Source organism: Papaver somniferum, chromosome 2, assembly GCF_003573695.1.
Source record: "Papaver somniferum cultivar HN1 chromosome 2, ASM357369v1, whole genome shotgun sequence".
Classification (NCBI taxonomy): Eukaryota; Viridiplantae; Streptophyta; class Magnoliopsida; order Ranunculales; family Papaveraceae; genus Papaver; species Papaver somniferum.
In genome coordinates, this window is record NC_039359.1 from 212,275 (window position 1) to 227,388 (window position 15,114).

The window sequence follows — 15,114 nt, forward strand, 5'->3', positions numbered from 1 at the left end:
AAGCTTTTAAGTTTAAATCGGCTAGTTTCTGACTAACCACCACTACACCATATTAAGGGGTTTGTTATATAATATATCCATCACTTAAAATATTTCTTATCGATTATGATTGTCTTAAATATGGTGTTATAATTTGTGTTACAGTTTTGATATGACAACTGATATCCATTACAGAAATTAATTAATATAAAATTAATATTATACCTAAAATCCATCACATTAAGTTTGTTATGGTTTCACGTGATATTATAAATGACACTTAAGGACTAATAAGGGAATGACATGTGTTTTTTTCTCTTATGGTTGTAATTGTCATAAAGTAATTTGTAACACGTATAATAAAATCCAACTGACCACTAAAACTTTGACACATATTTTTTGTTTGTTATGGTTGTAATTGTCATATTATGTTCTGTAACAGTTTTAATAAAATTTAAGTGACCATTAAAATTATGACACGTGGCTTGTTTTGTTATGGTTGTTCTTGCCTTATCACAATTTAGATGGCCAGTAAGGAAATGACAAATGTCTTCGTCTAGTGTTGAAATTTACTCACGCACAATGATTGTTACAAATTACAGTACCGACAAATTAAAAAATAAGGATTTCAGGTTGCCTGCAGCTGCAGATATGGCGCAGTTTCAGGTCATCGTGATCCATAATAACCAAATAATTTTATGATTCAACTCACAACAAGGCCAAAATTTTAGTACTAATCGATATCATTGTTGTACTCCGTTCTAAAATCTTCTGATTGCTTGTCTTTTTGCCAGCATGATTCTTGCAATTGCTTTCGTTGGTAGATCCTTCTTGTCTTGTATTTACTAGTCTTCATTTTTAATTAAAAACATCTAAATCTATTTCTGCAAGTGGGAGATAAACTATCCTGATCATCCTCCTCCGATGCATGTGCCACAAGGGAGTTGTTGGAATCAGAAGGCTTCTCAGCCCCACAGTTCTGTCTATTGCACTTGGCTCTAAATGGATAGTTTAGGTTGTCAAATTTCCCACATTTTCAACTCTCTTCTGGTATTTTTTGCTCTGCATGATAAGGATCTATACATATCAGACCCGGATGACAAGTATTAGATCATAATAGAAAAGACAGGATCCAAAAAATGAACTTACTGGAATTTTTGTCTGACTTTGTAGGAAACACCAAAGATTTAAGAGTTTAGTAAACAAATAAATATAGAAGATAATATAATCAGCTCACAAGCCTGCCTCTCTATTGTTCTGAAATCTTATCTCAAACAAACAAAAGACAACGAGGCTTTATAGCGCACACTAGGGGAAAAAACAGCACAAACCTGTGATCCCGGTTTAGGGGTACTGCACTTTCTCATGTTGCAAATTGTTCGTAAAGAGAAATTAATATTTCTTCAATTTGGATAGGTCCAACCACTGTCGCGAGTCGAGTCTACACAGTTTCGGAAAACTGATAGCGGAGACATCAGTGTGAGACAGGACGTGCTCTGACAGCAGAAAATTAAGCAATACCATTTACGATAACAACTTCATATATGCTTACCGGCTGAATTTCTTGGTGGATTTTCCTCTTGAAATAGCCCTGGCCTTGAGACCTACACAACACTAGGCATCAGTCCATTCATTGCCACGTAAGAGATATATCGAAAAGGTTGAGAATAAGAATCAAAAAAAGAGTGAACAATCAGGTACCCACCATAGCAGTATGACCCATTGGCAAACCAAACCATATCTATCCATTATAGGGGGCATTGGGTACATCCCACCTGAAATTCCAATGGACATCCCACCTGAGCCAGACAAGAAGACAACCGAGAATGATAACGATGAGTTTATGGACAACAAAGAATGACAACGATGAGTGGATGAACAATGGAGAATAAAAACGACGAGTAGATGACCAATGGAGAATGATAACAACGAATCGATGAACAACAGAAAATGACAACGATGAGTCAATGAATAAGAATAAAAACCATAGCGCCGAAATTTTCTGCCAAGAGATGACTAATCCTTAATAAAGTATTACTTTATCATGACAGGAAGAGGAAAAACAGAAAAGATTTTACCTTGTCCCATCATATATCCACTGGAGTATGGTGAAGGTCCACCGGTACCAACTATAGTTCCAATGAATCCCAAGGTAAAAGGAAGTCTCTGCATAAGAATACTAAAGAAAGACAGAAATACAAGTTCCAGTAACGTGAAATCAAGTTAAAACATTAGTGGGATAATCTTAGTTAGATAGGATACCTTTTTCGATGACATGTGCGCAAGCTGATTCTTTGGACCTTTAAGTGCGAAAAATGATCCTATGATGAAAATACAACCAAGGGTAAAACAGATAGCAAATTTTTGAGGCATCAACACCATTACTGGAAGGAACATCGTGAAGGAAATAATAACAAAGAAAACTCCAGCAGCCAAGAGCATCCCAAAGTACATGAGAGATTTCCTTGAAGGAATTCTCCTGATAGAAAAACTGAAGCTCCCAGAGACTCCTCTTGAGACCCTGCAAGATTTTTTAAAAAGGTAAGTTTAGGCTCGCTGACATAACATGGACACATGGAGAAGAGAACTAAACTCACAGAACTTGTCAGTACCCTACAGATCCATAGAAAAAGCGACCAAGTGCCATAATCAAAGTATCGACAAAGGAGTAAAATATCATATTTATCAGACTAGTAAAGAAAATGAAAAAATGTGAGAAATCATAGCATTTGAAGTATTCCTAATAGACTTACATATGCCTCGAAAGATGGAGGGTGTACTTTTCCATCTTTTCCTACATGACCCTCCATCCACGAGACGTCCCGCCTAACATTATCAATCCCACCTTCTTTTTGAGCCTGCATATGCAGTATGTACATGTTAGTCTTACACAAGTATAACATGTGATGATTTGAAAGGGTGAAAAATGTGATAGCAGGTACTTCCAAGATTATAACATTTGTTTGCATATGATATTCGTCCAAGAGTGTGCTTAATGCTCTTATTCTTAAGATTTGATCCACACTTGGTATGCTTTTTCTTAACAGCAGGGTCACTCTCGTGTAGCAAAAAAGTTTTCCAATGATCAAGGATGTAATGCATAGGGCATGCATCTATTTTTTCAGCCATGGTGACTTTTCCCTTGAGAGGACCTCTTAGTAACTCATACTTGAAGGACCTCAACTTCTGGGGGAAAGTTTTCATCGCAAACTTCTTGGCCAAATGACTTGGAACGTTAAACTCATACTTTTGCTGAAATAAACAAGCCTTTACGTCAGAAAATCAAAGACCAGACTCATCAAGCCATCCTATCCTAAATCAAACACAAAAGAACACATACATAAACTGAAATAAATCAAACCTCATGGGATCTAAGATTGAAAGTACAATGTATAAAATATATACCATCAACTTATTCCAGACATTCTCTTTCAAGATCCTTGGAACTATCCTCCAATCTAGGAATGACATCGGACAATGTTCCCGGACAAGTTCTCCAGTAAGAGTAGCAAATTATTGTGAATTGGGACCTTTAAGTATGCCACTTTCATCCATTTATACCCTCATATTTGGAGCAGTGGGAACATTTGTTGTAATTTCAGCAGTTTGAGATGTAGGAACTGTTGTGGGTGCACCATTAGAGATTGCAGTTGTTTCCATCTGCAATACAGCAAAAAAGAACAGCTATAAAAACAAATAAAACATAAAAAAATGATATATGGTACAATCATGAACCTTTCAATTAACAGAAAAGTAAAACAACCAAAGAAGCCTAACACCAGTTCCACAAACTAACAAACTTATTCCGAGCAAAAACCAAGGAACTTAATCCAAGTGAATAAATAAGAATTGAAGAACAAGAAAGAAAACCCTTTCAATTGATTTTAATGCTCTACCAAAACCTAGAAAAAAAATTAAACCATCATTAGAAATTTTCATCCAATTGATTATATGTCAGAAGATGAAAACTCCTTTTCTCTGTAATTGGTTTTAGTCTATTGAGACAAATTAAAACAAAACATATTTTCAATTGATTATATGTTAGAAGATGAACACTCCATTTCTCAGTAATTGGTTTTAATCTATTGAGACAGATTAAAACCAAAACATCTTTTCAATTGATTATATTACAGAAGATGAAAACCCCCTTTCTAAGTAATTGGTTTTAATCTATTGAGACAGATTAAAACCAAAACATCTTTCGAGGAAAAAAATCCATAATAAAAAACATCAGGGACCCTAAAAATAAAATCAAAGCCAACTAAGATTTTGATGAAAGTACCTTAACAAAAGAATTTCTTTTTCAAAGATAATGAAAATCATTGTGTTGAAGGCCTCTTTTATAAGAAAACTTCAGGATTTTGGAATTCAATTTTGGTGAAAATTATGAGCGGGAGATGAAAAAAGAGTCTCAGTTTGTTGAATTTTGTGAGAGTGATAAGTTTCTATTATTGAGAACTAATCTTCAGGAAAGAAAATCTTCTGAGCGGGAGATAAAAAAATGAGAGAGAATTTTTGAAGCTTTCATCATGAACGAAATCTTCTGTAGATTTGGAGGCGGGAGTGGGAAAAAAAGGGTATTTTTGGAGTGAACTTGATCCGAAGAATTTTCCATAGAAAGTTTCTTTTACAAAAACCCTCATTGTTAGGATAGATGGATTTGAATCCGCTAAACTAGTGAGAAAGTTTATACGGGTGGGTTGTTGGTCGTTTCTATGGGTGGGTGGGTGGGTGGTCGGTGGTTTATGGGACGGTGGTTTGCCGATGCCAAATAACAAGAAAATTTCGAGACTATGGTTTGCCAAATACCATGTGACACTTTTTGAAGGGTCCATTTCCTTAGACCTTTTGTTATGGTCAAATAATATATTTTTTTACGTGTAAATGGACATTAAAAATTTATATTTATCAAAAATGTAGTCGATAATAAAATCGGTGGATCTCTCTGGAAATTGATAAGCGAGAGCAGAGTGATTTAGCTTGAATTTGATTTCGTAAATAGTGAAGAGATTGTATCGAATTATGTGATAATCATTTTCAAGCATACAAATTCATGGACTTTTTGTCAAAATTTAAGTTCGATAATAAATTATGCGAATCTTTTTAAGAAACGGTGAATCATTATGGTTATTTGTTACGAGATATTCGAATACAACAATCAATCTTGAAAATTCGGGATCTAGCATAAGTTGTCTTACCACCGTCAAAAATGATAATCTAAGTGTGATTTGGATTGAACCGATTGTATCCAATTATGCAATGATCATTTAGAAGCGTACAAATTCACATATTTTTTGTCAAAATTTAAATTCGATAATAAATTTTGCAGATCTTTTCAAGAACGGTGAATCATTACGATTATTTGTTACGAGATATTCGAATATAACCATCAATCTTGAAAATTCGATATTTAGTAACATACCATTGTCGAGAACGATAATCCAAGAGTGATTTGGATTGAACCGATTGTATCCAATTATGCAATGATCATTTAGAAGCGTACAAATTCATTAACATCATGAAAATAGAAAAATATCTTGTTCATTAACATCATGAAAATATTTTGCCATGGTTAGGGAAGGAAAATCAACTCTCGCACAAGCTCCGGGCGGTTCACCTATTCTCAGAATTAGAATCCGAGACCGAAAACAGGTTACTTGGCTACGTGGCCGCAACCCATATTTTAACACATTTGTGATGCATTTTCCATTCAGTCTCAAAAAAATCTGGCTAAATTGGGGCCTATGGATTTCTTCATCCACCCAATAGAGAATGATAAGGGGTGTCTAAAGTGTACTAAAATATTATATTACCCTTATACATTCTTAATAATTCCTAAAACAAATTCTAAAATCTAAATCATTTCTATTAGCAATCTTCAATCAAAAATTAAAACCCAATTCATCAAAAAAAAAAAAACTAAAAACTAATCACAAGCAACAATTCAATTCTCTATGTTTTGATTTTTGAAAAAAAATCGACGACAAACAAAATCGAGTGATTGAGTTAACTCCCTTTAGTCCGTTCCTTTAGAGAAACTCAACAAAGATTTAACCATGAATCTCTGAAATTTCTTCATCAAATTTTCTGAAAAGTCAACCCAGAATCGGTTTATGTGTGCACTATAATAAACCGATTGTAGTTGATGTTACCAGGAATCGGTTTTTGTTGTACACATACATAAACCGATTCTGGGTTGATGTGATGAACATCCACCACAATCGGTTTATGTTAATGCACACATAAACCGATTCTTAATCCAATTTTGGATTTGCAGAGAAACCAAGAATCGGTTTTTATGTGCCTCACATATAAACCGGTTACGAGAAATACCAAGTTTTCTGTATGTTTTTTTTGCTGGAATCGGATTATGTGAAAGACCACATACCGATTCTGGTTAACCATTTTTTTTTCTTCCATGTAATACTGGACTACAAAATGAGTATGAAATCATACTCGATTTCAGTTCAAGTAAAAGTGAAAATATTTTTATATCCGAATTGAAAATGCGTATGATTTTGCACCCAATTTGAAAACGAGTATAATTTCATACTCGAATTGAAAACGAGTATGACTTCTCAAACGATCTAGAAAATCATACTCATTCTTAACTAGGGTATATACATGTAGTAGAATGAAATTTAGTTTTTTATGATGTTTAACAACACATAAATTACCGATCAAAAGGAAGTTTTTTTTAACCCGAATCAATTTATGTTCGTGTCCATATAAACCAATTGTGTATAATCGGTTGATTTTCATGTCCATATAAACCGATTCTGGGTAAAATCAAATTTTAAAAAATATATGTATGTTTTGAAGTTACAATCGGTTGATATCAATGTTAACGTAAACCGATTTTGAGCTGGTGTTCTTCAAAGAAAATCAAAATTTTAAGGTCCTGTTTCGTATAGTTTTCAAAAACAGAAAACAGGAGAAAACGCGTTTAGGGACATTTTCTGAAAATGTTTTCCATCTGTTTTTTGTTTTTGAAAACAACAAATAATTGGGTTCCCAAACAATCTTTTCCCGTTGAATTTCCTGTTCTTACTACATTCGCTGTAATCCATGGAGCTGCTTACGGTGCTTTCGTCGGAGTCTTAACTGAGGTCTCTAAGCATGCCTATCCACAGCATTCACTTGCCCTTAAGGTACAGTTGGATAAATCCACTCTGAAAGTTTTCTACTTACGCCCTTTAACTTTGCTTATGTGAATTCATGTATTGTATCATGTTTTACTTTTAGTTCAGATCAACCCGCTTTAAAAGTTTACTCCTTTTTTTTTTTTTTTTTTTTTTTTTTTTTTGTTCAGCTAAAAAATTCAGTTTAGCAAAACAATTAGGGGTGTAAAAGGAAAATTGAATCGAAATTCACGACTAAATTCCTATGTGCATTGGTATCTCTGTTTCGGATTAGGGGCATTGGGTTAAAAATGTAGACTCAATACTGTTCAGTAGTGTAACTTCAGTTTGTAGATTTTTTTTCCAATTGCTTATGCTCTTTCAATTTTACAGGCTTTTAGCGCTAGTCCTATGTCACAAGCCCGTCTTTTTGCTGCTATGGGGGGTGCTCGTGCCAGTATAACTTGTATTATGAAAAGAATTAGAGGAAAAGAGGATCTCCAGGCTCGGTAACTAACTAACCCACTCTATCTATGTATTCCGTTTTTTCGCTAACAATTGGATGGATGCATAGTGCTCACTGTTAAAATCATAGGGGATCCGTGGCTTGATAACAATCTAACTGTTGAACTTGGTCCGTTGTCTAGTCCTTGATATATTATAAATGTGGCGGGTCTTCATCTTGACACCTAGTGAATGAAAGCATTGCTTTTGCAGAATGGCAGCAGGTTTTGGTGCTGGAGTCACGCTTAAATTGATGATGACGCCGATGAGTGGTCCTGATGTGGCAGTCAATGCAGCGATAGTAGGGGTCATTGGTGCAATTGTTGGAGGTACTACTTTCCAGGTAAGCATATATGGGAAAGAGTTCAGTTCTGCTATTTGTACCAATCTTGAGTCTACACTCTTGGATGTTTACTCCTAATAACATTAATAGAAGAAGTTCGCAGAGCAAAGTATAGGCGTGAAACTCCAGCACAATTCCTAAATAAAAGAAGTTCGCACTGTGGATCTTCAATTTTCTCAACTGCATCAATAAGTTCCACTGTTTTATGCACTCTTTTTACAACCATATCAGCAATAAATTGGGTATCAAGACTGACGGGAGCTGCAAGCAACTTAACACCCTTCTCTGGCCTACTAATGTTCGGCGGGAAAACACCCACTGTGGATGCTCTGGATCAGGAGAAGGCCAAAAAAAGTTCTGTCTTCCTGATATTCAGAAACAACCCCCTGGAAACACCTTCATCCTGTATGATCTGAAGAGCTTTTACAACCATCAAAGTATCACCAATCACCGTGCCATCATCAAGATACCAGGCCTGCATTTGTATCTCACATCGTTTGGAAATGTCCAAGATTAAAGGGTGGAGTGTAAGAGAAAATAAATGCGGTCCCAGAGGATCACCTTGTTGAACTCCTTGAACAGAAGAGAGAACATTATCCATGTAATATAAGCGTGCCGGCAAAGCATAGCAGAATTCAACCCAACGGGATATAGAGGGACATATTTTACGTACCTCAGAAATCATTGCAGTTCTGTCAATAAGATTGAATGCATTAGAAAAGTCCACCAGTAACATGGAAAGGTTATCCTGATCTCCCTTCTCTTCCAACACACGATTTACCGCATGTAAGATTGCTTCTCCACCACATTTGGCACCAACTCCAAACTGGAAGTCACCCAGATAAGAGCTCATCTCTTGGCCAACGAAGGAAGCAGCGCACTTAGAAACAAGCCTTCTCCAAATTGTGCCCATTGTGATTGGACGCAAACCGCCACCAGGTTTGGCAAGTGGGGTGAGAGGAGCACTAGCCACAAAAGCCTCCAAAACCGCCGGAGAAGAGCCTGCCAACCACAAGTTAACCACATCCGTAATAGACGCGATTAATTTCTCCGATAAGACAGCAGCAGCCCCACTAAAAGCATCAAGAAGGTGTTGCGCACGAAATCCATCCATTCCACACGAGGTCCCTTTGGGGAAACTCTTCAATCTGCCGAGTACCAACTCTGTCGAAGCTATCATGGCATTTTGGGAAGGTGGAGTGGATGGGATCACCGGAAAACCAGCAGGAGTATGCTTGCAACGAAGTTCAGCTAAGGTGGCGTCATTGTTGGGAGCGACTCCACTAGGGGTAAGTGTCCGTATTGCAGCAGCATATAGTCCATTTCTTAGTTTATCTCTGCACAAATGCAAGTTGGTGGCATCCTGGGTTTCCTTCTTAGCCTTCTTCCTCACCTCTTTAAGTGCCTTCTTCCTCTCATCATTCAGTTTAAGAACCTCCTGAACTAAAACAGCACATCCATTGGGCTCGGTCCAAAGACGCAAAACACGGTTAACAGACTTCATCTGAAGCTTCTTCCGCGTGCTAGTTTTATCCTCTTGACAAGAATCGACGACATGAAGGGTACAAACAGGGAAAAGCAGCAGTTGGATCCATGAAGCCAATTCACCCGGCAAAGAAACTACTCTGTGCAAAACAGTTTTGAAAACTCGCGCAAAGTGCAACCTGCACTTAACTGGAATACTCGAGGTGGTTGGAATTTGAGCTAGAAACACTGTTCAATAACTCAATACCCAGAGTTGGTGCAGCAACCTCATCAACAGCAGCAGACAAGGCGACAAAGCTAACAGGAGCAGCAATGCCATAAACTGAAGCAAGGGGTGGAGCAAGTTCGTGTGATTCCAGATGAGTGCATTTCTTACCTGCTGCATGAATGTGCATGCAGTGGGTGCAAATCCATCTTCCTAGACGCTGTAGTGTGGATTCCCAGGCTTGGTAAACATTGCAGCAGTTTCGCACTCTCTCACGACATCTATCAATCCCCCCATCTCTGTTGTAATGGAGATTCTTGAGATGACTGAACATGGACACCTTTTGTGATCCTTTTCCCCCGACACCATTTTTGCCCTTAAAGGGACATGAAAACAGACCAGTTCTGTTCCCAGAATCAACACAGGGGTATCGAGGGATTCAAAGAGTTGTTGTTTGTTCGTGGCATCAGAAAAAGAAACTCTTAAACCCTAAAACCCTAGGAGAAAAACATCAGCCAGTAATGATGCAAAAACATCGTGGTAATGCAATGAATCGGAGGAGAAAAAGGTTAGAAGACGAAAACAAAGAGAGGAGATCAGAAGGATATGATTTGATCAGATGAAAATCAATACCCTAAATATCTCTACCTAAAAAAAAATTGACTTGGCCGGCGGGCCGGCAGTTTCTCTCTTAATTTGATGATCAAAACCGAGTTGTTATGGAACTGCTGAGTTGTTAGGAACTCGGATGTTCCGAAGTGGACCCACAATTATCATAGAGTAGTGTGAAGTTTGTACACGCATGGAATCGTGTTTCTGATCTGGGATGGATGGGACAGGACTCTCTATAAATATAGACCAACAGAGCTAAAATCCATTATTTGTTTATTTGATATCAAGAGAGGGGAACCCTGCGACACCTAAACCAACAGTACGTATGATTTTCATCTTCTTCTCCTTAGTTAATTAGCTATTGTTTTGAGTAATATTCTACAGCAATATATGTATTAATCAGCAGATGATTTCGATTATGGTTTTGAGCATCCTAATTCTTCTTTTATATATAGAGTTCGTTCCTTTCTTCTGGTTAATTAGATTTATCCATCAGATAATGATCATTGCCTGGTTAATTTGATAATCTGTCTTGAACCAAACCATGATAATCTTCGTAAAACCTATCTAACATGGCGTAGTGAGAAGAAGAAACCGGACCCAACCCAACTAACTATGGTACCACGTTGGACGTCATGACCCAACAAACTATCATCGCTAGCTATCAAGTAGGTCCCATGGGAGTGAGATGTACGCCTACCAAGTCACGTATTTTATATGCCAGCTACCTGTTACATGGCCATTATCCATGGGACAAACCCTTTTACAAGCAGTTGACCAACTATGTATGTATATATAGCTAGCCTAGGAGGGAGGGTTGGATTGTTAGGGGGGAAGAGCATAAATTGTGAGGAAAATAATATATTAATAGCACGTTGAGGCTAATTATATTTGTCAGTGGTACGGACGTCATGTCAGGATCTTGTTTGCTTATTTTATTTATTTAATTGCAGATGAAGACTATTTAGTTGGGCGCGTAAGCTACTTTGTTTGCTGCATGTAAAAGCTAAAACTCGTCGTGCTGATCTCCCTCGCGATATCATCCTAGTCATACTTCCAGCCGAGCTTATTTTCAAGTGTCAATGTAAGTCTAGACCTTTACAAGTTTTAACCACCACCCCATTCTTCACTCACATGCAACGTCAACGATCTACCTGGGGTAGTGAAGGTGAAAAGTTTACTTCGGGAGTTAGATTTGATGAAATATTCAAGAAGTTTGATGAAGATGGAGATGGTAAGATATCGCATGTAGAATTAGGTCGACTGTTAAGTGAAACAGGTTTGGGAGAAAGAACCGAAGACTTACAAGCATACGTTGCAACAGTTGATTCAGATGGGGATGGATTTATAGATTTCAATGAGTTTATTCAATTATGCAAGATTTGAAATTAAATTGAATGAGTTTCTTGAATTAAGCAATGTTTGAAAAAGTTGATTCAGATGGGGATGGATTTATAGATTTGAATGAGTTTTTTGGGTTTCTATGTTTAGGGTTTTTATTCTTTTCAATTAAAGTTGTTATTCTACTCTCGTGTACGAACCGGTTTTCGCTTCTGTTTAGAAATTTATGAAATTAATTCTTAGATAATGAATCGATTTATTCATGAAATTCTTCCAATTATTATCAGTTCAAAGTTCATCTAATCTCATATGATTCGGACTGTAAACAGTTGCAGTAGCAGGGAAACGGGTAAAGATGATGACTATTCGAATATGGATCAACTAGGTCCGAACTAGTGGCCCATATTCGATCCATATTTATAACCCAAAAACAAATGTACGGATAATCCAAGTTTTACTGTACCTTGTTTTTATCGGAAAACATGATTAAGATGTTTTTCTCGGCAAACACCTTGAACTCCACTCCTAGAATGATGCCATCTGCCTGCAGTCGTATATCAATCTTATCCTGAAGGTCACCTGGGGACCTCATGGACCTGAGAAACATCTTAAAGCAGCCTTCATTAACGTTTACAGGTCTCCAATTTCTAGGCTCCTCCTTGGTCTGCTCAATCTGCATTCAGAAGGATGGAAAGTAAATTCCAATTAGGAAACATCCTTTTCATACAATCCCAAGTTAAACGATTCTAGTGCAATTTTGACACATAAACAGAGTATAATTTCAGTAGACAAGTAGCATTTTCGGGTAAACACAAGCTTCTTTTTTTTTTTTTGCATTTTGCATGTCAGTTAGGACATTAGACTTGACAGATATGTTCTTTTTTTTAACCGGTAACATTCCAAAGTTAATCCTTTGAATGAATTTTACTTTAATTGATAGCTTTGAGATGGAAGGTGTCGATAGTGCACCTCTTAAGGATTAAGTAGTGATTTTTAAGCATCCATAACATCATATGCGATACAATTTGGGTCATTTGAGAATTGCAGGGAACATTTACATTTATGCTAGAAGTGTAAGTATGCCAAATCATGATGTAGGAATGTAAGCTGTCTTGTGTATAGTCTTTCTGTAAGTATGCCAAATCACCTCTTAAGGCTACAAGCCTTCATTTTTCTTTTTGTCTCAATAGTCTCTTTCTTTCAAGCTGTCTTGTGTGTTTTTTTTCCTCCCATTGATGGGTTGATCGATCTAGTGATTTTTTTTTCAGGCTCTCAACATGAAACCTTGTGATGCAAGCTGTGCTATTTTTATTTAAACAAAAGAATTCTTGCTTTTGAACACCATGCTGGCCTAAGGCATTTTTTTAGGGCAGGCTTAGCACTCAAACTGCTAAATGTACACAATCGTTAACGTTTCCTTGTCCGTTAATTTTCTTCAATGGTTTTTTATTTAAGAATCCTCTTCGATAATTTTGATGGAGCAGATGCTTTTTTCAATGGTTTGAATCTGAATCCTGAAAATAGAGAGCTTCAAGATGCATTCTGGTTAGCTACCATTTAATATATTACCAGTTCTAGCATTTATCATTAGAACCTGAACCTATTCCTGATTGGAGAGTGTAACTAAGCTGCTTGGTGGTTCAGATGGTTTAGTCTGAGTAATCTGACCTTCCCAGATGTTGTTGGTATGTATAACCTACTTTCATGTTTAAAGTAGAAGGTTTTGATAGATTTTGAAGATTCTAGCTATACATTGTTTTGAGTTCAGGCCCCGTTTTTGATTTAGTAGTAACAGAATCTAGTGGGAAGTTGAAAACTGAATTCATGGATCCTAGTTCATTTCGTGTATGTTTTTGTTTTGTCAACAGAAACTTCTTATGAGGTTGGTTATATAATCATGAATGTCTGTTCTGTAGGTACCAGCATATATCATTTGTCAGGTCCTGGGATCAACATTAGCAAGTGAAACCTTAAAACTGATATTTGGAGGAGGGAATTTCCGTTGACATTAGAACTACTCTTTTATAGACAGATATATACAATCCACATTCCTCCAAGTTTCGAAAGCAAGTACTAGTACCTGCCGGGTAAGAACTTTGCTATTTCTGCCCATTGATTTCCATAAACCCGATGGTCCCTCACAATTGCAAGGTCTAAGCATCTTTTTTAATATTTGGATCTATATGGTTGTACCATCTGTAAAACAGGAAATAAATTAGTTTCCATGGGCCCATTGGCGAAGACACCACACACAAACATTATCTGATAGGGGGTAGTAAACGATCACTTACGAACGTGGAATTTTATTACTACTCGTTTAGGTTACCTTTCTCGGCATTGCTTTCCTATGCGACCTGGAATGGATTTTGCTACTACAGACCATTTAATGGGTCCAGACTTGGATACCAGATCAATGAGTTTCCTATCTTCCTGGGAAAAGTAAGAGAAAGAAAGAATTATGTTTAGCTTAAGGAAATATGAGAACTGGTAGAAATAAGAAAAGGACTTAACAAGATTGTATTCATACCAAACTTCCTACTTTAACTGTATTCACATGTCAATCAATCCTAATATAAAAGAAAGAACAAAAATGGTCTTCATTTTTCTATTGAAGCCAATGCGAACAATCTAGCTGACCGGGTAACTACTGTTGAAAACAATGCGAACAATCTAGCTGTCCGGGTAACTACTGTTGAAGACAATGCGAACAATCTAGCTGTCCGGGTAACTACTGTTGAAAACAATGCGAACAATCTAGCTGTCCGGGTAACTACTGTTGAAAACAATGCGAACAATCTAGCTGTCCGGGTAATTACTGTTGAAGACAATTACGCATCAACAGTAACAATGCGTAATTGTCTTCAACAGTAGTTACCCGGACAGCTAGATTGTTCGCATTGATTTCAACAGTAGTTATCCGGACAGCTAGATTGTTCGCATTGTTTTCAACAGTAATTACCCGGTTAGCTAGATTGTTCGCATTGGCTTCGATAGTATTCACCCGATTGGTATTGAGGCCAAGAAATAGTCTGATGACCGCAACATCTTGATTCAAATCCCCAGACCTACAACAAAACAAAGCTGGTATAAGTAACAAATCTCCCAAAAAAAAATAAGGAAATTTCAAAACCTAAAACGAAATCCATCACTAAGAACAAGACCAGATACAGACATCTTGTCCTAAACAACAACAGTTTTTTTGTGCCCTAAATCAATGTAACGAAGCCTAAGAACAAAGAACCCAACAACAAGAAACTAATTCATCTCCTTTTAGAAGAAAAAAAACCCTAATCTTTAAATGGGTAATACAGAAACACATGATTCTAAACTGTACAGAACAAACACTAATCCAACAGATTGAGGGTAGGTCCTCAAAATCATCAGTACCACCTCGAACCTCAATATATCAGATAACCTTACAGAACAATCCGACCCTGAAACCGTATAATTTGAAGATTCAGGTGGACTCTAATTAGGAATTTCAAAATACAAATCAATCAAATTGTGTGGTTTATGAGAACATA

At 36.8% G+C, this 15,114-nt stretch overlaps 2 protein-coding genes across 8 annotated transcripts; one reads left to right on the forward strand and one right to left on the reverse strand.

Moving 5' to 3' along the window:
* Positions 1-511: 511 nt before the first annotated feature.
* LOC113346620 lies at positions 512-4,622 on the reverse strand. Of its 7 annotated transcripts, XR_003358571.1 has the most exons (10): positions 4,262-4,622; positions 3,385-3,639; positions 2,733-3,231; positions 2,242-2,500; positions 2,058-2,158; positions 1,685-1,778; positions 1,532-1,583; positions 1,311-1,438; positions 1,129-1,144; positions 512-1,041 (listed from the first exon to the last, which is right to left on the reverse strand). XR_003358571.1 is itself a non-coding variant. In XM_026590085.1 (4 exons), exons 2-4 carry the CDS (start codon positions 3,448-3,450, stop codon positions 2,700-2,702), a joined length of 510 nt encoding a protein of 169 aa, XP_026445870.1. In that variant the 5' UTR covers positions 3,451-3,639; positions 4,262-4,622; the 3' UTR covers positions 2,507-2,699. The 7 variants fall into 7 exon arrangements, 1 of the variants encoding a protein (XP_026445870.1); XR_003358572.1 differs by having other exon boundaries at positions 1,129-1,140; positions 2,058-2,500; XR_003358570.1 differs by having other exon boundaries at positions 2,058-2,500.
* Positions 4,623-6,988: 2,366 nt separating this feature from the next.
* On the forward strand, positions 6,989-8,101 carry LOC113346622 (chloroplastic import inner membrane translocase subunit HP30-2-like). Its single transcript, XM_026590086.1, has 4 exons — positions 6,989-7,130; positions 7,494-7,609; positions 7,818-7,947; positions 8,038-8,101. The coding sequence occupies exons 2-4, from the start codon at positions 7,512-7,514 to the stop codon at positions 8,086-8,088; spliced, it is 279 nt and encodes a 92-aa protein (XP_026445871.1). The 5' UTR covers positions 6,989-7,130; positions 7,494-7,511; the 3' UTR covers positions 8,089-8,101.
* The last annotated feature ends 7,013 nt before the right edge of the window (positions 8,102-15,114 follow it).

What these genes read in the sequence shown, in the direction of transcription:
- LOC113346620 (XM_026590085.1), bottom strand. Translation starts at nt 3,450, where the DNA reads ATGTCATTCCTAGATTGGAGGATAGTTCCAAGGATCTTGAAAGAGAAT. An exon ending in ATGTCTGGAATAAGTTGATG is followed by an intron (nt 3,232 to 3,384) that starts GTATATATTTTA and finishes TGTTTATTTCAG; the next exon opens with CAAAAGTATGAGTTTAACGT. An exon ending in CAAACAAATGTTATAATCTT is followed by an intron (nt 2,838 to 2,925) that starts GGAAGTACCTGC and finishes CTGCATATGCAG; the next exon opens with GCTCAAAAAGAAGGTGGGAT.
- LOC113346622 (XM_026590086.1), top strand. Translation starts at nt 7,512, where the DNA reads ATGTCACAAGCCCGTCTTTTTGCTGCTATGGGGGGTGCTCGTGCCAGT. An exon ending in AAAGAGGATCTCCAGGCTCG is followed by an intron (nt 7,610 to 7,817) that starts GTAACTAACTAA and finishes TTGCTTTTGCAG; the next exon opens with AATGGCAGCAGGTTTTGGTG. An exon ending in TTGGAGGTACTACTTTCCAG is followed by an intron (nt 7,948 to 8,037) that starts GTAAGCATATAT and finishes TAACATTAATAG; the next exon opens with AAGAAGTTCGCAGAGCAAAG.